The 22460-nt window shown below is 35.3% G+C and overlaps 1 protein-coding gene across 2 annotated transcripts; it reads right to left on the reverse strand.

The window, feature by feature from the left end:
* Window positions 1-958: 958 nt before the first annotated feature.
* Window positions 959-22000, reverse strand: LOC116421716. Of its 2 annotated transcripts, XR_004232210.1 has the most exons (7): window positions 21582-22000; window positions 19461-19590; window positions 19120-19202; window positions 15373-15480; window positions 5995-6144; window positions 2861-2941; window positions 959-1171 (listed from the first exon to the last, which is right to left on the reverse strand). XR_004232210.1 is itself a non-coding variant. In XM_031954086.1 (6 exons), exons 1-4 carry the CDS (start codon window positions 21862-21864, stop codon window positions 5997-5999), a joined length of 669 nt encoding a protein of 222 aa, XP_031809946.1. In that variant the 5' UTR covers window positions 21865-22000; the 3' UTR covers window positions 959-1171; window positions 2861-2941; window positions 5995-5996. The 2 variants fall into 2 exon arrangements, 1 of the variants encoding a protein (XP_031809946.1); XM_031954086.1 differs by lacking the exon at window positions 19120-19202.
* Window positions 22001-22460: the final 460 nt, after the last annotated feature.

Here is a 22460-nt window from a genome sequence, read left to right on the forward strand (position 1 = left end):
GTGAAGGGGAAAGGGACTGAAAAGGAGACATCAAACATTCCTAAAATTCCTTATCTTTGTAGATAATCATCAAGGATGCTTTATGCTGTTTTAGAAACAGCTGTGAGACTCTCTGACTGTCCTTGAAGGGTCTAGATAGGTCTGTCCTGTAGAGTTAGCTGGCCAACAACATGATCCTTGATAACCAGTGTAGAGCAACTATTTCTACATTTGCTTGTCCCCTGAGATTTTCAGATGTTATTCAGGGTTTTGATTTAATCATATATTGGTACAAATATTGAAGAAGTGGAATGGGTATATAGAGTGGTGTAGTGAATAGAAGGATTTAAGAGATTAGCGATATTTAAATTAAAATCCCACCTTTGATATATTCTTGCTTATGACCCTCTAAACCTACTTGTTCAATTGAAAAATGTAGATGATGTTAGTATTTATCTCACAGGGATTAATGGTTCTAGATTAACAAGAAGTGAGACTCCAAGACCAGTTTGGAGGGAATAGAAATTGATAAAACATGTGTAAAGCATATTGACAAACTTTAAGTTTCTTTGGAGTATCCATTATTCTTACATAATAACAAAAGGGCATCTTTTCCAACCATCAATGGAAAAACTTGAAAAGACTTTTAAGGAACTTCAGATTCACTCCTTTCTTTTATGTTAGGAAAAAATGCCTTCATAGAGGATTGGCTTGCCCAATGTCACCAATTATAAGGGAGGCAGGACTAGAATTTAAGTTTCATGGTCCAGGAATCTTTCTCCATGTCTGAAGTTCTCAGGCAGGACCACAATTCTCTCAAAAAATTCATTTTAGGGTTTTCATTTCTCTGGAATTTCTGAGCCCAATGGTTAGCAATGAATTCCCCTAGCCACATGACCACAATACCACCTATTGCCAATTCAAGAGCACTTAACCAGCGAAGGTTAGGAATAAAAGTTAAAGAATCAAGACTACTGCATCAGGTCCAAAGAGGGTGGTTTATTATAAGAGGAGCACCAGTAAAAGAACACAATTGAAACCTAGAGAAGATGATAGCTTTACGTACATCCCAAGAAATGTGTGTTCCTCCCAGTCAACAGTAATCTAATTATTATGGACATCAGCAGCTAATCAAGAGTTGGGATCTGAAAAGTCTTCCAAGATAGAGAAGAAATGGTGAGCAGGGGGGAATCTGTATGGAGAAAAATGGTCAGAGTTTATGACACTCATCTATTCAATCCAATCCATAAGAATACGTTATCTTGATGAAGAATTGAACTTGGCATCACAGGATCTGAGTTCAAATCCAGTTTCTGCTACTTAACTAAAGAGTTTGTGTGATATTCAGAGAATTGAGGGGGAGACAAAAAATCACAATCTTGAAAAATCACTAAGCATGCCCTCAAACATGCTAAGAACCATTATTACAGGAAAAGACTGAGAACCTCACTGTGTGCTAGGGGTAATATGGAAATGACATTAGCTTTCCTATCTGGAGTCCTTTACAATTTAGAGTTCTCTCTTCCCAACAACTTTAAGAAGCAGGCAATTCCATATTACAAGAGAGGGAACTGAAGCTCTAAGTTAAGTAATATTACTAACTTCACAGTGGTAAATAAGTCAAAGCTTTATATCAAATGCTCTTTTCTCTATACAATGGTTCCCCTTCAGCAAAGAGTTTTCGGAATAGATGGAATGAGATCAAACCCACAAACACTGCCCTTTCTTCAAGGAAAAGCATTTAAAGTTAATTGCTTCTGGGATTTCTCTCTGATTATCTGTGGTTTTCCTAAACTTCAATCACTTTTTTGCTAAGCATTTACATACTTATTATGAAATGCCCCTTTGTCATTGTTGAAATGTGACTTTGTAACTTTGTTCCAGGTCCAGAATTAATCAAAGATCTTATTTTGCCTGTCTCCAAAGAGGTTAAGAACCTGGCCTCAGAAGGAAGTAGAAATAAAATGGAAATCAATAAGAATCCTTCATATTTGCATAACACTTTACATAGTTTCCAAAGTACTTTCAACTCTTGTCATTCAGTCATGTTTGACTTTTTGTGAACCCATTTCAGATTTTCTTGGCAGAAACACTGGAGTAGTTTGCCATTTCCTTCTCCTGCTCATTTGACAAATGAGAAACTGAGACAAAACCAGGTTGGCTTGTTCAGGATCACACAGTTAGGAAAAATCTGAGACGAGATTGGAACTCAGGTTTTCATGATTCCTAGGTACTGTGACACTGCTTTTTTAGTGACCTGATCTCATTTGAATCTTTGAGGTAAATTATACTGGACCTTATTATCCCCATTAACTAAGAGCCACAAAAGGGAACCTGCTCAAAGTAACATAGTCAATGGTTAGAAGCTAAGCTTTTGGATTCATTCTACATCAATACCTACTAAAGGAAAAAGAACATGGCATATGTCAGGGATTTCTGGATTCTATTTAATGAACTGCACTAAGACCATCAGTCTTCAAACAGTCAGAATCTGGACTGCCCTGAGATCCCAAATAAAAGAGGAATTAATGGGGATATGGCTCAGCCTTCTCTGGGTTCATGTTATATGAATTTACCAACCAAGTTGTATGTCACTGTTGGTTGGCATGTCACTGTTTACTTGGTGTTCCAGAGTACATTGCTGACCAGAGGGCAAATCTCAAAGAAGCAAATAGTAAATAATGAAATGAAACAGGAATGGAACTTAAAGGGAAGCATTCTGGAAAGTGTCCCCACAGTAAAAATGTCTCTTCTGATATGGTCTAACATACCTAGTCTCAGTGGGGAAAAAGGTTTTAGTTCCATTCATTCTCTAGGGAAGAGGAATGCTGCCCTGTCATCCTAAAACCCTAAGCAACCAATAAGAAATCATCACACTTACTATTTTTTGAATGCTATTTGGTGTTTCTTCAGGAATCCAGTCAGTGCATGGGGACCATTTTCCAAATTCATTTGGATATCACTAAAAAAAGAAAAAGTATAAGAATTATAGAAACAGAAAATTACCCCCTTACCTCCCAAGCTGCTTTTATCCTTGTCACTTTCCTGCTGAAGGGCCTGCAATGGTTTCTTTTACTAACTAGATACCCATCAAAAGCCCCAATCTTAAATTGAAGGTCCTTTGCAATCTGGTCACACCTTAGTTATAAAACTATCTCTCAGAATCTCTTATCCATGCATACATACATACACATGCATACACACACACACATACACACACACACACACACACACACACACACCTGCACTTTCTACTTCAGATAAGTTTCTCACAAGACCCCTGTACCCCAATATGCAGAAAATAACCTCTTGGTTCACACAGCCTGAAATGCCTTATCCTCTTCAATTACCTAAATATGGACATTCTCCAAGATCTAGCTCAGTTCCCATCATTACCCCCTAAAACTATCACTGACTTTATTGCCAGATCTCATTTGATCTTCACACCAACCCGGTAAAATCTGCAACACAAAGTCACCTCTTCCTTCTCCGGTCTCTTTCATTTAGACTTGGTGTTTCAGGACTCACAGTCTGTCCCAGATGTTTTATTTGTAAATTCCTTAAACCCAAGAATGTGTTTTATACTCCCCATGTCTTCCTGACAAAGGGGCGAGTCTCTGTGAATGCCTCCTCCTAAATCCATAGTATAGTTCCTTCTCATACATGCTCTTAGATGAGTTGTTATAACCAAGAACAGTCATCAGCTGGTAGCCAATCTTTTGGCAATGAACATTCCCTTTCCTCCAATTTACCTGGATTTGTCTGTAGATGATAGACATAGTCTGTGCTGGGCCTGATAAAAGACCTCAGTAAATATTACTGTCAGAAAGTAAGGAAAAGGAAGGAGAGAGAGAGAAAGCAAGAAAGAAACAAAGAAAGAAAAGGAGGGAGAGAGGGAGGGAGGAAGAGAGAGAGAAAGAAAGAAAGAAAGAAAGAAAGAAAGAAAGAAAGAAAGAAAGAAAGAAAGAAAGAAAGAAAGAAAGAAAGAAAGAAAGAAAGAAAGAAAGAAAGAAAGAAAAGGAGGGAAGAAAGGAAGGAAGGAAGGAAGGAAGGAAGGAAGGAAGGAAGGAAGGAAGGAGGGAGGAAGGAAGGAAGGAAAGGAGGGAGGAAGGAAGGAAGGAAGGAAGGAAGGAAGGAAGAAATGAAAAGGAAGGAAGGAAAAGGAAGGAAGGAAGGAAGATGAGAGGAAGGGAGGAAAGGAAGAAGGAAGGAAGGAAGGAAGGAAGGAAGGAAGGAAGGAAGGAAGGAAGGAAGGAAGAAAAAGAAAGGAAGGAAAAGGAAGGAAGGAAGGAAGATGAGAGAAAGGGAGGAAAGGAAGAAGGAAGAAAGGAAAGAGGAAAGGAAGGAAGGAAGAAGGAAGGAAGGAAGGAACAAAAAAAGGAGGGAGGGAGAAAGAGAGAGACAAAGAAAGGGAGGGAGGAAAAATGAAAGAGAGAGAAAGGAAGTAAGAAGGAAGGAAGGGAGAAAGAAAAAGAAAGAAAGAAAGAAAGAAAGAAAGAAAGAAAGAAAGAAAGAAAGAAAGAAAGAAAGAAAGAAAGAAAGAAAGAAAGAAAGAAAGGGAGGGAGGGAGGGAGGGAGGAGGAAGGAAGGAAGGAAGGAAGGAAGGAAGGAAGGAAGGAAGGAAGGAAGGAAAAGATTGAGAGAGAGAAAGGAGGAAAGCTATCTTTAACTAAAAGAATATTTTTTCCCAGAACACTCAAAAGGAAACAAATATTAATTAAGTGATTGAACTAAAGGTGGACAAGTAATGGAGTCAGGAAGACTCATCTTTATGAGTTCAAATGTTGCCTCAAACACTAGCTGTGTGATCCTGGGGAAGTCACTTAACCCTGTTTGTCTCAGTTTCCTCATCTGTAAATTGAGCTTGAGAAGGAAGTGGCAAAACTGCTTCAAAATCTTCGCCAAGAAAACACTAAATGAAGAGTCATGAAGAGTCAGACTCTACTGAAAGGCAACCTAATAACGAGGGAGTAAACTTGTTAGAAAAATGGAAACCTGAAAATTTTAAATACAGAATATAATGTCAAAGCTGGACAGAGTTGTAGAGATTATATTTTCATTGTAAAGGTGAGGAGACTGAAGTTCAAAGAGGAAATGTTAGCAGCACAGCCAAAATTAGAAACCAGTTCTCCAATCTACCAACTATCCTTGTTGCCTTTTCCTTGATCTTGACAAGTAAACCATATAAACACTGTCAGATGTATAAGCTTTGTCCCAGACAGTGGAGCTGCATTTAAACGCAATCATTTTTCTCCACAGATCTTTTGGTGATGAAAATGAAAAAAAGAAGTTATCTTTCTGTGCTCATATGAATATCCCCCCACCCTCCATACTTTCACTTGTTAGGACTTTCATCTCTATACCTCTCCAGCTGCATTGTCTTTTCATAAGACGACATACAACTTATCAGGAATTTCCCAGGGAGATGGTAAACCCACAACCAATTCCATAACACAGAACAAGTAGCCATTCAAAAAACAATCACATTCACAGAAACTCCTTTTCCTACAGCACATTCAATATTACAAAGCACTTTGGTAATCCTATGATCAATATTTATAGCATCACAATATCCTTATTTCATGAATGAAGGAACTGAAGCTCAGAAGAATTAACCCAGCTAGGGAAAGTCAGAACCAGGACCCAGAACTGTCTCCTGACCTCAAATTCAGATTTTTTTTTCTGAGGTGGCTAGGTAGTACAGGGGATAGAGTACTTGGCCTGGATTTAGAAAGGCAAGTTCAAATGTACCCTCAGACTCTTCCTAGTGATGATCCTCTGAGCCACACAACTTCTGCCTGCCTCAGTTTTCTCAATTGTTAAATGGGGATAATAACATCACCTACCTCCTAAGGTTTTTGTGAGAATCAAATGAGATAATATTTGTAAGGCACTTAGCACAATACCAAGAATATAGTAGGTGTAAATAAATGCTTATTCCATTTCATTCTACCAGTTCAGGCTAAAGACAATGCATTTTTGAGGGGTTTTTTTTTTGTTTGTTTTTGCATTCACATTTAAGTGATTGTGCTGTTTAAATGGTTGTCCTCAGTGATGAAGGAGCCAAGGGCCAGATGGATTTTATTCTTCTCATCTTTTTCTGCTCTGACTTCAGTTGGCATGGCAATGATTACATGTGGCAGGATTATTTGTTTAGTAACTGGCCTAAAGGAAACAAAACATCAGCATTAGAGACTTTTCCCTATTCTTTTTTATTAGTATTATCATTATTTATTTATTTCCAACTTAAAAACAAAAATAGACAAAAGAAACATTCCCATGTGCACAACATAACGTGAGAGGATTCAAAATATAAAACTATAAATTTCCATTTCAAGAAAGCCTATATAATAATACTACATCCAATGTGTTCACAGCTACCAATATTTTCTTTGCTTCTTTATAGGTTTTCTTTGTTCTCGTTGTACATTTTTAATTTTTATTCTTTTATACCCCCCCTTGCCTTTTTCCCCAAGGTGGCTGCAATTGAACACAAATATATTTTATATATACATTGTGTATATACATACTTGAGATAAATAACATACTTACAAAAACATATGCATACCTATACCTATATACATAGGTATTTATAATCAAGACATATATACTTATATACATACTTATATATCTATATAAAACTTTACTATGCTTCTTTCTTCATGTCCAAGTCTTTCCTTCTTTTTCTGAATCCACCAACTCATCATTGCCTATACCACAGCAATAAAATATCTAATTATTTTAAATAGTTTAAAACAATATTAATATGGCTGACATATAATGTAGTTGATCTGTTTTCTCTATTGATTAAATCCATTTTAGCTTTAACTTGTTCTAAAGTATAATTACTACTCCTTCTTCTTTTTCCAAATAAATTCTACTCCTGATCTTTATTAGTATGTTTGTGTCTATCTCTTATTTCTTATATACCTCCTGAGTCTTTTTTTCCAACCTACCCAATTACTAGAATTGAGAGTCTTAAACATACACTTTACATTTATTCCTATAAAAAATAAAATGTCCTTACTGAAGGACATTTTAATTTGTCTTTGATATTTACTCTATATTTCACTTATATCTTACAGGTCAAATTTTCTATTAAGTTCAGGTCTTCATGCAATAAAATCCTGAAAGTATGGCAATTCATTGAATGTTCATTTATGTTGGTCAGGATTATGCTTAACTTTTCTGGATATGATATTTTTGGCTGCAACCCCAATTATTTTGCTCTTTGATATAAAATATTCCAAGACTTGAGATCTTTTAATAGAGTAACTGCTAAAACTAGTATGAGTCTAATTGACGCTTCACCATATTGAAATTGTTTTTTCTTGTTTCTCATAATATTTTCTACTTGACCTGGGGGTTTCTACTTGACCTGGGAATTTAGCTGTTATGGTCCTATAGGTTTTTGTCACAGGATATCTTTTGGGTGTTAATTGATGGGTTTTTTCCCATTTCTACTTTCCCTTCTTGTTCTAACACATCAGAATAATTTTCTTTAACAATTTCTTGTATTCTATCATGATTCTTTTTTTTTAAGTCTAGCTTCCAAGTAGTCCAATTATGTTTTATCTTTTTATGTGTTCGCTAAATTTATTGTTTTTCTTATGAGATGTCTCACATTCTCTTCTATTTTTTATTCTTTATATTTTGTTTTATAATTTCTTTTTTACATCTTTGCTGGTTTCCCTTTGCCCAACTCTAGTTTTCAAAGAGTCATTTTTTTCCTTAAAATTCTGGATCTTCTTTTCTAGTTGGTTGATCCTCTTTCATAATCTTCTTGCTTTCCTTGGATTGTACTTTCTTATTTTTCCTGAATCTCTTTGATTTTTAAAGCCTTTTTTGAATTCTTTTGTGAATTCTTTTTGGACAGGTGATCATTTTATGTTAGTCTTTGAGGGAGAAGGAATTTATTTTATTTCAGTGTCCTCCTCTGAAGATGAACCCGTGGTGGTCTCTATTCCTATAGTAACTTTCTCTGATTGGATTCTTTTTCCTTTGCCTGCTCAGCTTTTTTTTTTTTTTTTTTTTTTTTTTTTTTTTTTTTTTTTTTTTTTTTTTTTTAATAGGAACTTTAGTGTAATCACTTCTAATACTGAGATTGGGGGATGGTGACTTTGGCTTCAAGTTTTCCTTCAATTCTTCCCTCTGACTTATAACCCAAAAATAAAAACTATGCCCTCCTTTAAGTGCCCATAGTTATCAGCATTTCTGCCCACTGCTTCTGCACTTACCAGGCCTGTGCTGGTTCCTTCTTAGGGCCACTTCTCAGCAGTAATGCTGGACCTGGATTTCCAATTTTTCCAGATTCAAGAGACTGTACTCGCCACACTATCCACTAGACTTCCCACATTGTACAGGAGGTGAAAATTGCTGTGGTTGGAGCCAAGAGTTTCCCTTGGCTGACTCTAGGGCTCACCATTTGCTATTTCAGCTGAGCTAGCCTGGAGGTGTTTATACTTCCAAAGGCCCAAACTGCAATTTTGATATCTTAAGATCTTCTCCCTTGTCCCAGGAGCATCCCTGTTCTTCCCCAATACTTGTTCTAATCCTAATCATAAATGCACCTGACATTTGCTCTAAAAAACTGTTTTGTCTTATTTATAGGAGAGATCTTTAAAAGTTAGAATTTTCTTACCTAGTCTGCCATCTTCCCTGAATCTTCTCATCTCCAAATCCTTTCAATAATATTTGGCAATGGTTCAGCCACCCATGTTTTTTCCAGAGCATTTACACTCTGGTGACTGATACTTCCCTTCAAAGAACACCCTCAGAAAGTAGAGGTTGTTATCTCATTTTATATCTGGAGACACTGAGGCCCAACGAGAGGAAGTGATTAATTGTAAGTAGTAAAGTAAGTCAATAGTTGTAAGCCTTGTGTCCTGTTCAGAACTCTTTCTTCTTGGGATAGGTTGTTCTCAACCATTGTATTGAGATAAAAAGGATTCAGGATTCATAGTATCATATTTTATTTTAGGATCAAAGATTTAAAGCTTCAAAAAACAATAGTGGTCATCTGACCAAAACTCTTGCCCTCATTTTCAAGAATAGGAAATTAGACCCATAGGGAGGAAATGACTTAAGTAAAGTCATTCCTTTGTTTCATTTTGCAGGAAACATGGTCAATTTCCAGACTCAGTTTACACACTCTAAACCAGAAGTTGGATTGTGACTACAAAAAATAGCCAAGACTAATGTGTAATTATCAATGCATACCATCATGAAGAACTGGAAGTAGCTAAGAGAAAACACAGGAGAAAAAAAGAACAGTTCACCAAAGAGGATTAGGGAGACCTTGGCAAAGCTTCACGAAAGACCATAGATTTCCAGTCAGAGACAGAATCTTATCCTAGTGGTTCACAGATCAAAGATTTTTGCTCTCAGGTTCAGGTCCTTAAGCAGTGAGTTAACTCAAGAGACCACCTGTCCTGAATGTTCCATTAACTTCTCTGGTATTAGACAGGCAACCCAAGTGATATTTATCCTTAGCAGTACCCACCTTCCCTTTGGTAGTTTTGTTTCCCCTTTCTGTCGCTTAAATATCATAGGATTTTTAAAGCTGGAAGAGACATTAAATACAATTAAATCTATCCTCTTTGCTAATTGAAGCACTGAATGGTGAAAAGTTTTTTTTAAAGTTTTTTTAAATTTTCTGTTTATTAAAAAAACTAGAAAAAGAAATACAGAAAATAAAAATAAAAAAACAAAACAGAACATTGTCAAGTGCTTAGAAAAACATTAGGGAGGATTTAAAGTATATAAAAATAAATTTCCAGTTGAAGAAAGGATATATAATAGTAGAAGAAATTGTATTCATGAGTGTCCATCTCTTTTTTTTTTTTTTTTTTGCTTCCTTGTAGGTTGTCCTTTTGTTCTCTGTTGTGCATTTTTTTTTACTTTCCTCTCATCCCCCCACCTTCCCAAGCAGGTTATAGTTAAGCATAGATATATTTACATATACATATAAAAATATAATACATACACACGTACACACACACACATATATATAAATACATATATGTTCATACCCACTCACAGACCCACACCCATACATATATCTATATACACAAATACATAGAGCAACATGCATACATATTTGCATATACTCAAATACATTATATACACATGCATTTATCCCTGTGAAACATGTATCTAAAACAATATTAGTATGGCTGACATATAATGTAGATTTCTCTCTTGATTGAATCTTTCAGTTTCACTTTGTCTAAGATCAATGATTAGTAATGATACTTTTTTCTAATAAATTCTACTTCTGATCCTTATTGTAATGTTTGTTTATATCTCTTCTTTCCTATCCCTGTCAACTCTTCTATTTTAATTCTTCTTTGCTATTACTTAACCTCCCCCTCCCCACTGATCTCTCTCTTGTCTTCTTCTCCCACCCATCTCTCACCCCTTATTATTTTTTTTTATAGATTTTGGAGAATGCTATACCCTTTATGGTATATATGTATTACCTATTTAAACCATTCCTGATGTGAGTAGGTTTTCAAAACCATGAGCCCTCATTTCCCCTCTAATTCCTATGAGTCTATTCTTCCTCAGCACTTCATTTATATAACATAATTACTATTTTTTACCTTTTCCTACACAGTTTTGCTTTTTAGAGTCAGATCATACTCAACTCTGCCCCAATCTTTCTTTTGAGCTATCCAATTGCTGATGTACATCTTAAACATATGGTATACATTTCTATGTTTAAAAAATATAAACAATTTGTCCATGTTAAGTTCCTTGAAATTAATCTTTGATATTGGCTCTTATATATTAAAATTTCTACTATGTTTGGATTTGTTTGAAAGTCTTGAAATTTTGCAAGTTCATTAAATGTCCATTTTTTTCATTCAATATTATGGATAATTTTGTTGGATATAATATTTTTTGGCTACAGGCCTAGGTCTTTTGATTGCTAGTATATATAATTCCAGGATCTGAGGTCTTTTGTTATGGTTACTGAAAATTTCTGTCCTATTCTAATTATAGTTTCATCAGATTTTAATTGTTTTTTCTTGTTTCTTGCAGAATTTTCTCTTTGATTTGGGAATTTCAGAATTTGATAATAATATTCCTGTGTATTTTTCACAAATGATTTCTTTGTGCATTTTTCTATTTTTTTCCTATTTCTACTTTCCCCTGAATGATCTATCATTCTAAAACAATTTTCTTGGATTATTTCTTGCATTATTGTATTATGGTTCTTTTTTTTGGTAGAAGTGAACTAACTCTTTTAGGGTAGTTTCAATTATTTTTATATTTTCTCTTCTTGATCTGTCCTCCAGAGCTGTTGTTTTTCACATAATATGTTTCACATTCTGTTCTATTTTTTCCTTTCTTCATAATCTGTTTTATTATTTCTTGGTCTCTTAAAACTTCACTGGCTCCCTCTTGCCCAATTCTAATTTTCAAAGAGTTATTTTTGTCTTTTAGACTCTGTATCTCCTTTTCTAGTTGGTTAACTTTTTTTTTCATAATCATTTTTCATGGATTTTGGGGGGGAGAGGTTTCTCAATGTCTCTTATTTGATCTTTAAATTCTTTTTTGAATTTTTCTATAAATTCTCTCTGGGCAGGGAGCCATTTAACATTACTTTTGGGATAAAAGAAGCCTTTTTTAACTTCAGTGTCCTCCTCTGAAGATGAACCCCAATCTTTCCTATTTACACAGTAAGTTTCAATGATTGATTTATTCCTTCTTTGCTGGTTTGTTTGGTTTTTTTTTAATGAGAAGTATTAGCATCTCTAAATGTGGAGTGGGGTTATAGTACCTCTAGCTTCACTTCAGATCTCCCTCTGAGCTGGAAACCCAAACCAAAAGCTCCATCCTCCTGCAAGTGCCCACAGCCAGCAGCATCCCTCTCCCACTGCCTCTGCATTCCTGATGTGCTGGTTTCTTCCCACCAAAGAGCATCTCTGTACCACAGCTAGGGTTGGCATTCCCAATTATCTGTGATTCCCTTAGTCTTCCCAGACATGCTGAGAGGTCAAAATTCCTGTGGTTTCTCTGAGGCTTAAGCCAAAGCCAGATTGACCTGAGTACCTCCCTCCTTGGTGTTTTTACGGAGCTAACCTGTAGGTGTTTGCACTTCACAATAGCTAATGCCTGGCCGGGGATCTTGTTTGAATCTTTTTGGATTGTCCTAGGAGAACCCGTTTCCCCCCAAAGTCTTCTTGAAATTTCACCAGTCTCAGTTCTCCCTGAGAAACAAATTTGTTCTGTTTGTGCAGGAAATCTGGAGACCTTGAACTTTACCAACCTACTCCACCATCTTCCCAGAATCCTCCCCTGAAGTTTTTTTTTTATCATAGTCAGGACCTGAACCCTGATTTTCTGCCTCTGAGACAAGTGTTGTTTTTTCAAGACCGCAGGATGTACTTGGTAAGAATAAATTGTACAGGGAAATGCTAACTTTACATGCAGAAATTATTAGTAGAAAAGAATACAAGATTTGGAGGCAAAGGTAGGTTCAAATCCTGCCTCAACTTTCTTATTGTCTCTGAGAGTTTTCTTTCCTGATTCTACATCTACAAAATGAAGGAAATGGGACTAAGTGATTTCTAAAGATCCTGTCATGCTTAAATCCTATGAACCAATGTCATTATCCTATGCAAAAAACCTTCAAGGACTAACTGAATAACTCTAAAATATAATATAAAATCCTTGAGCTTTGATTTAAGGTCTTCCATCTCCTGCTTCAAAGGTACTTTTCCAAATTTATTTTTATTGCTCCTCCCTGTAATGCACTCTCTAGATTCCCACCATATTGGGCTGCTGGCTTTCCTCAGACTCAATATTCCATCTCTTCCCTCAAATTCACTTAATCTTTTCCTGTAGTTCCTATAGTCCTTAAAGTGTGCTTCTTTAAAATCTGATACTTTGTTCTTTAAGACCCATATCAGCTGCTTCCTCTTGAGACCTTCCCTATTTTCTCTAATAGTCAATGTTTTCTTCTTCCTCACTTAATTTTATAATTACTTCTTTTTTTAAGCTTTTTATTTTCAAAACATATGCATGAATAATTTGACAATATTGATGCTTGCATAGCTTTGTGTTTTAGATTTTCTTCTCCTCCCCACAACTCCCCTACATGGCAAACATTACAATATATGTTAAACATGTTAAAATATATGTAAAATCCATTATGTATAAAAACATTTATACAATTTTCTTGCTGCACAAAAACATCAGATCAAAAAGAGCAAGTAAATGAGTAAGAAAATAAAATGCAAGTGAACAACAACAAAAAGAGTGAGAATGTTATATTGTGATCCATATTCAGTTCCTACAATCCTCTCTCTGGATGTAGATGACTCTCATCATCACAAGATCATTGGAACTGGCATCAATCATTTTATTGTTGGAAAGAGTCACGTTCATCATAACTGATTGTTGTACAATACTGATGTTGCTGTGTACAATGATCTCCTGGTTCTGCTCATTTCACTTAGCATCAGTTCATGTAAGTCTCTCCAAGCCTTTCTAAATCATTCTGCTGATCATTTCTTATATAATAATATTCTATAACATTCATATACCATAACTTATTCAGCCATCCTACAACTGATGGGCATCCACTCAGTTTCCAGTTTCTTGCCACTACAAAGAGGGCTGCCACAAACATTTTTGTATATATGAGTCCCTTTCCCTTCTTTAAGATTTCTTTAGGATATAGGCCTAATAGAAACACTGTTGGGTCAGAGGGTATGATGCACAGTTTGATAGCCCTTTGAGCATAGTTCTAAACTGCTCTCCAGAATGGCTGGATCTGTTCACAACTCTCCAACTATGTATCAGTGTCCCAGTTTTTTCACATCCCCTCCAATATTCATGCTTATCTTTTCCTGTCATCTTAGCCAAGCTGAGAGGTATGTAGTGTTATCTCAGAATTGTCTTAATTTGCATTTCTCTGATCAAAAGTGATTTAGAGCACGTTCTCATATGATTAGAAATAGTTTTAATTTCTTCATCTGAAAATTGTTCATATCATTTGACCATTTATCAATTGGCAAATGGCTTGAATTCTTATAAATTTGAATCATTTCTTTATATATTTTAGAAATAAGGTCTTTATTAGAACCCTTAAGTGTAAAAAATGATTTCTCAATTTATTGCTTCCCTTCTGATCTTGTCTACATTAGTTTTGCTTGTATAAAAACTTTTTAACTTAATATAATCAGAATTATCTATCTGGTGTTCAATTATGAGTTCCAGTTCTTCTTTGGACAAAAATTCCTTCTTTTCCATGGGTCTGAGAAGTAAACTACCCTATGTTCTTCTAATTTGCTTATAATATCACTCTTTATGATTAAATCATGAACCCAATGAGATCTTATGTTGGTATATGGTGTTAGGTGTGGATCAAGCCCTAATTTCTTCCCTACTAGTTTCCAATATTCCCAGCAGTTTTTGTCAAATAGTAATTTCTTATCCTAAAAGCTGGGATCTTTGGGCTTGTCAAACACTAGATTGCTATAGGTATTGCCTATTTTGTCCTGTGATCCTAACCTATTGCATTGATCGACTACTCTATTTCTTAGCCAGTACCAAATGATTTTGATGACTGCTGCTTTATAATAAAGCTAGGCCACCTTCAGTAGCATTTTTTTTTCATTAATTTCTTTGAAATTCTTGACCTTTTGTTCTTCCAGATGAACTTTGTTACTATTTTTTCTAGATTTGTAAAATAATTTCTTGGGGGTTTGATTGGTATGGCACTAAATAAGTAGATTAATTTAGGTAGTATTGTCATTTTTATTATATTTGTTCAGCCTACCCATGAGTACTTGATATTTTTCCAACTGAATAGATCTGACTTTATTTGTGTGGAAAGCGTTTTGTAGTTGTGTTTGTTATTTTGAATGGAATTTCTTTTTGTATCTCTTTCTGCTGGACTTTGTTGGTAATATATAAAAATGCTAATGATTTATGTGGATGTATTTTGCATCCTGCAATTTTGCTAAAGCTGTGAATTGTTTCTAGTAGCTTCTTAGTTGATTCTCAAGAGTTCTCTAAGTATACTATCATATCATCTGCGAAGAGTAATAATTTGGTTTCCTCACAACCTACTCTAATTCCTTTAATCTTTTTTCTTCTCTTATTGCCAAAGCTAACATATAATTTTTTTTGCATTTGTGTTATATTCTTCAATAAAGTACATACTCCTAAAAGGCAGAAGCTATAGATCTGACTGATGAGTGGTTTATAATGAGAAGTAAGAGATTGCTTTCAACCTTGTTGGAGATAAACGAGTGTGGTACATATATCACTTCTCACTCAAGAGGCACAGGAGCCATTGGCTATCTAGGAACTTATAAAGGAGGAAAGTTGTCAGGTGGTCTCAAGACCATATTCTCGCCCTCTTTCTATACTCACACTTTGAATTCCATATTGAATCTGACCAGGATTTTTGAAGAGAGGCGAGGCCGCTTCTTAACTGTCTGAATTCTAATTTGGAAAAGCTTGCCATTGGTAATATTAAGCCTGTAAAACAAACCGCAAGGAGGAGAATCAGCTCATGGAAGATATTAATTTTTAAGTCCCATAAACATGGCCTGGCAAAATTGTGTGCCAGTTGATATTTTTGTAAATTAAATTATCCATCAGGATTTCCCAATCATATGATAATAACCCTTCTATTAGTATATGTTGCTTAAGAAAATACATGATTACATAAATCTTCATTTAATTAAGTAATGTGTTTAAGTGAATTTGTAGTTTATTCCTTATATAAAGATCTATAAAAAGGTTTTTTGCAACATAAATGAGATGTATTGTTTGTTCAAACTAGAAGAGGAATGTTTGCTTATCCATTTCATTGAATCACTTGATAAAGTGGCTGTTGAGCATATAATTCTTAAAATTTTAATAAAACTTTTTATCTTCAAAATACATGCAAAGAGAGTTTTTAACATTCCCCCTTGCAAAATCTTGTGTTCCAAATTTTTCTCTTTCTCTTCTTACCTCCCCTCTCTCCCCTAAACAGTAAGCAATCCAACATAGGTTAAACACGTACAATTCTTCTAAATATATTTACACATTTATCATGCTACACAAGAAAAATCAGATCAAGAGGGGAAAAATGAAAAAAAATCAAACCAACAACAAAAACAACAAAGGTGAAAATACTATGTTGTGATCCATATTCAAGTCCTTTCTGATGTACTCTCTCCATCACAAGTTCATCACAATTGATCATTACATAATCTTGTTGATGCTATGTTCAGCATTGTCTTAGTTCTACTCACTTTATATAGCATCAGTTCATTCAAGGTCTTTCTGAAATCATCTTGCTGATTGTTTCTTACAGAACAATAATATTCCATTACATTCATATATCATAACTTATTCAGCCATTCCCTAACTCATAGGCATCCACTCAGTTTTCAGTTCCTTGACACTACAAAAAGGCCTGTTACAAAGATTTTTGCACATATAGGTCCTTTTCCCTTTTTTCCAATCTATTTGGGATATAGACCAGTAGAAACACTGTTGGATCAAAAAATATGCACAGTTTGATAGCCTTTTGGGCATGGTTCCAAATTGCTTTCCAGAATAATTAGATCAGTTCACAACTCCACCATCAATATTTTAAATTAAATGCCTATCCTCACATGTAGCACATATTAAATGCCTAAGAAATGTTATACTAGAAAACATAGGAAAAAATGGAGTTTTCCTTAAAATGATAAGTAGCACCTATCTAAAACCATCATCAAGTATCATATGCAATGGGGATAAACTAGAAGCATTCCAAATAAGATCGGGGGTGAAACAATGTTGGCCACTATCACCATAACTATTCAATATTGCATTAGAAATATTAGCTTTAGCAATAAGAGAAGGAAAATGAAGAAATTAGAATAGATGAGGAAATAAAATTATCACTCTTTGCAGATGATATGATGATATATTTAGAGAATCATAGAAAATCAACTAAAAACCTACTAGAAATAATTAACAACTTTAGTAAAGTTTCAGGATATAAAATAAATCCACATAAATCATCAGCATTTCTATATCTTACCAACAAAGTCCAACAGCAGGAGTTAGAAAGAGAAATTTCACTTAAAATAACTAGATAATATAAGATATTTGGAAATCTACCTGCCAAGACAAATCCAGGAACCATATGAACACAAGTACAAAACACTTTTTATGCAAATAAAATTAGATCTACACAACTGAAAGAATATTGTGTGTTCCTGGGTAGGCTAAGCTAACATATAAAATGACAATTATAGCTAAATTAATCTACTTATTCAATTCCATACCAAACAAACTGCCAAGAAATTACTTTATAGAGCTAGAAAAAAATAACAAAATTCATCTGGAAGAACAAAAGGTCAAGAATTTCAAGGGAATTAATGAAAAAAAAAGAAAGCAAATTAAATTGGCTTAGCTATACCAGACTTAAAACTATATTATGCAGCAGTACACATCAAAACCGTTTAGTACTAGCTAAGAAATAGAGTAGTCGATCAGTGGAATAGGTTAGGTTCACAAGACACAATAGTTAATGACTATAGTACTGTAGTGTTTGATAAACCCAAAGACTCCAGCTTCTGGGTTAAGAACTCACTATCTGACAAAAATTTCTGGGAAAACTGGAAAATAATATGGCAGAAACTAGGTATTGACCAACACCCTACACCAAGATAAGGTTGAATTGGATTCATGATTTAAACATAAAAGCTGGTACTAAAGCAAATTAGGAGAACAAGAGATAGTCTACTTCTCAAATCTATGGAAAAGGAAGGAATTTATAGGCAAAAGAAGAACTAGAGAACATTATGAAATACAAACTGGATCATTTTTATTATATAAACTTAAAAGGTTTTGTACAAACAAAAGCAATGCAGCCAAGATTACAAAGGAAACAGAAAACTGGAAAAAAATTACATTCAAAGTTTCTGATAAAGACCTCATTTCGAAAATATATAGATAATTGTTTAAAATGTACAAGAATACAAGCTATTCTCCAATTGATAAATGATCAAAGGATATAACAGACAATTTTCAGATGAAGAAATTAAAATCATTTTTCATCATATGAAAAGATGCTGTAAATCACTATTGATTGGAGAAATACAAATTAAAACAACTTTAAGGCACTACACACCTCTCAGATTGACTAAGATGACAGGAAAAGATGATGATAAATGTTGGAGGGGATGTGGGAAAACTAGGACACTAATACATTGTTGGTGGAGTTGTGACCTGATCCAACCATTCTGGAGAGCAATTTGGAACTATGCAATCAAACTGCATACTCTTTGATCCAGCAATGTCTCTACTGGGTCTATTTCCCAAAGAGATTGTAAAAAATGCAAAAGGACCTACATGTGCAAAACTGTAACAGGTCTTTTTATAGTGGGAAGGAACTGGAAACTGAGTGAATGCCTATCATTTGGAGAATGGCTGAATAAGTTATGGTATACGAATGTAATGGAATATCATTGTTTTGTAAAAAAAATTATCATCAGGATGATTTTAGAAAGGCCTTGAGAGACTTGCATGAACTGATGTTGAGTGAAGTGAGTATAACCAAGAGAAACATAGCAAGAAGTGATGATCAACTATGAAGAACTTGACTCTTTGCAACAATGAGGCTATTCAGGCCAATTCCAATAGACGTGTAATGGATAAAGCCATCTGCACTCAGAGAGAGAATTATTAAGATTGAATATGGATTGCAACATAGTATTTTCACCTTTGTTGTTGTTGGTGGTGGTTTGCTTGTTTTTTTCTTTTTCATTTTCCCTTTTTAAACTAATTTTTCTTGTGCAGCATGATAAATGTGGAAATATGTTTAGAAGAATTGCACAATTTTAACCTATATTGGATTACTTGTTGTCTAGGGGGTGGGAGAAAGAGAGGGAGAAACTTTGGAACACAAGGTTTTGCAAGGGTGAATGCTGAAAACTATTTTTGCATGTATTTTGAAAATTAAAAAACTATTATTATATAAAAAGAAATGTTTGTTATTCTAGTTCTGAATTCCTCTGTTCTTCTTCTATATTCTGAATTAATGGAATGTAAGCTCCTTGAGAGGCATCCAGGTGACAAATGGATAGAGTACTGAGCCTGGAATCAGGAAAACTCAAATGCCTAAAGTCATACCTGGCTTCAGACAATTTGCTAGCTTGTGATCCTGGGACAGTCACTTTATTCTGTTAGCCTCAGTTCCTCATCCATAAAATGAGCTGGAGAAAGAAATGGGAAACCATTCCAGAATCTTTGCCAGGGAAAAACCAAATGGGATCACAAAGAATCACACATGAATAAACTCTTTGAAAGAAAAGATAATTTCACTTTTGTAATATTTCTTTTTCCATTGGCTACAACAGCACCTTAGGAGTTCAATACATAAGTATTCTCTGAACTTGTGATAGAATTCTCTACCTAGGTCTGACTGGGGCCATTACCTACATTTGAAGATAACAACATAACTGGTAACTCACTCAAGAAATTGCTGAAGTTTTGATTCTGCTCTCTGCATCAGCTTCCCAATAGCAGTATCTGGTGTTTCCACAGTCTTTGAAGCATCAAAGAGGGCATTGATGATACTCTGTTCCATAAACTTGTATAAACCTGGAAGAATGGTCACATAACATCTAAGTGTCTGATTTAAATTGTAGCTGTGCAAGATCATTCTCAACACAGCCATAATTCTTTCTCTAGACTTAGATTTCACCAGTCAAGGATACAGGCTGAGTGCATAGAAATTATAAAAACTGTTCAACCATAAGGTGTCTACTGAGTGCAGAGCATGGCGATTCACATTGGGGTATTGAGTTAGATAACACATGGTTCCTGCCCTCTTGGAGCTTCCAATCAAATACAAGGATGACACAAACAGAGACAACTAGAAAACACAAAATGTTACAGATTAAATGAATAACAGCAGTACAGGCACAGGTGTGCATGCATAGAACATGGCCAAGTACACCAACCAAGTGATTCAGACTATAGGCTAAACCTGAAGTTTAAATGCCTGAATTTAAAAATCCTGCCTCAGACAACTTACTAACTACATGCTACTGAAGCAAATAACAAGTTCTATTAGCCTCAGTTTCCTCTCCTGTAAAATGGTGATAGGAAAAGCTTTTTATCTCATAGGATTGTATTAAGTAAGATAAACATCCATAACATGCTTTGCAAACCTTAAAACACTATATAAATGCTGGTGGTTATTAATTATTATTACTGGAACCCTCAGCCCATATTTCTCAGGCATACTTGAGAGAAAGCTAATTACTATGTGAAGTCTGAGGGAGAATCTGAATATCACCAACTAGGGGATTTACTGTTATTGAAGTTCCCTGATGTCATTTCATAAATGCCCTACCTTCTTATCTGTTTGCCATCTGTAAATGAACTGGAAAAGGAAATGGCAAAAACTCCAGTACCTTTGCCAGGAAAACCCCAAATGAAGCCACGAAGAGTCTGACATGAATGATAAAAAGACTGAACAACAAGAAAAACCTCATCTCCAGCCAAAACGTTACTTCTTCCTTGTAACACTATCTGATCAGCTTAGTCAGACACAATCTTTGCTTTTATTCTTTGTTTACAACAGTGTACCATCATATTCTGTCCTGTTATTTGCTCTTCCTCATTAGAATAAAAGCTCCTTAAAGATAGGGATTGTCTTTATTTCTGCTAATATTTGTAACTGTAGCATGTTTAATTCAGTACCTAGCATAGAGCAAATGCTTGTTGATTTACTTACTTACTTAACATTACTGAATATGTGGGAGTTTTGAACTAGCGAGAAGTTCCATAAGAACAGCAGCAATCTTATTAGTACAGCCTTAAGATTCCCTATCCTATCCCCCACCCACACAGAATAGAAGAATGCAGAGTATGTGCTTAATAAATGTCAAATGAAAATCTAATGCTAAGAAAAAGAAGGCTAACTTTGAGAATGATACTTGGAGGAAAATAGGGATTTACAATGTTATACAATCAAAGATTCAGAACTGGAAAGGACCTTAGTGGTAAAGCCTGTCCAATCATCTCCTTTTAAAGCAGGAGAAATTGAAGTTCAGAAAGTTAATGATGTGCCTATGATTACATAGACTATGATTAAGGATGTAAACCTAATGTCTCTGAGTTCAAGTCCAGTGTTTTTTCCATCCTGCCATGTTTGCTAACTAAATAGCTTTGGCAATCATCAAGGGTAGAGTTTGCGAAAATCTAGGAGGCCCTTGAGCTCTGTGAGTTGGTGATGGTTGGTGAGGACAAGGGAGCATATAAAATCTGGAAAAGGAAGGGACTTTGGTTAAGTCCTATTTGGTAGGTAATATTTGAAGCTCAGAAATAGAATGGAAGGTTATAAAAGATATGTGGGCCAAAGGACTCTCTGACAGTCTGGGCGTAGATGGAGCCAAGATAACAAAACAGGTAAAACCATAGATCATAGAGTTAGGTCCAGAAGGGACCTTCAAAACCATCTAGTCCAACCATAGGTCATAGATCTAGGTCCAGAAGGGACTTCCAAAACCATCTAGTCCAACTCCTTCATTTTACAGATAAGGAAACTGAACTCCAGAGAAGTAGAGTGATTTGCTCATGCTCACACAAGGAATAAGCCTCCGAGGTAGAATTACAATCCAGGTCTTGGACTTTTTCTGCTTTACCAGACTTGTTCTTCCAATAATAACCCAGCTGTAGCTTGTTTGCTTCCAGGTTACTTGGGACATTTTCATATTGTTGGGCTAGAGTCATGGTGAGTAGGCAGCAGAAGAATATAAGACCCCAAAGGGGAAGAATCTTCATTCTAGACAGTTGGATGGAGAAGGCCCAGGCAAACATAGCAGAAATGAGAGAGGCACACACAGGGTGATGTTCAAGAGTTTCCATGGTTGTTCAGAGTTAAGTTAGATGGTCAATAGAAGCATATTGGTGATGTTAGATTAAATCCAGCTCCACTGAATTTCCATCTTTTCAATAAACCCCTCTTGTGAATAAAGCTGGGTTCAAATGGTGCTCTTGTCACATGATTGGTAAAGGGCATTAACAGGGTTTGGTTACTTAGGACTGGGAGGAGGAGTCATTGTTTGATCATCCAAGTCTAATTGGGGGGTGGGGGAAAAGAGTAACCAAGGATAGTAGGTAAAAAGGGGCAACCATTGGGTCAGAGAATGATGGCTCTTAATTCACCAAAAGAGAGTTACCAAACCCAGAGAAGGCATTTGTGCTCCTTTGCTCAGACAACAGAAGAGAACCATGCTGCAACAGCAACAAAAGAACTCTATCTTGCATATACCAAGTTAAGGAAGAAGTTAATAGGCTCATAGCTAGAAGGGCCTTAGAAACCACCTAATACCTCACTTTCCCTTTACAAAAGGGAACACCAAGGCTTAGGGGAACTAAGCAACTTGTTCTATGTCACATTGCTTATAAAAAACCAGAGCCAGAATTCCATTTCTGACACTTAAGTCTAGGATTTTAGAGAT

The sequence above is a fragment of the Sarcophilus harrisii genome, chromosome 2, assembly GCF_902635505.1.
Source record: "Sarcophilus harrisii chromosome 2, mSarHar1.11, whole genome shotgun sequence".
Lineage (NCBI taxonomy): Eukaryota > Metazoa > Chordata > Mammalia > Dasyuromorphia > Dasyuridae > Sarcophilus > Sarcophilus harrisii.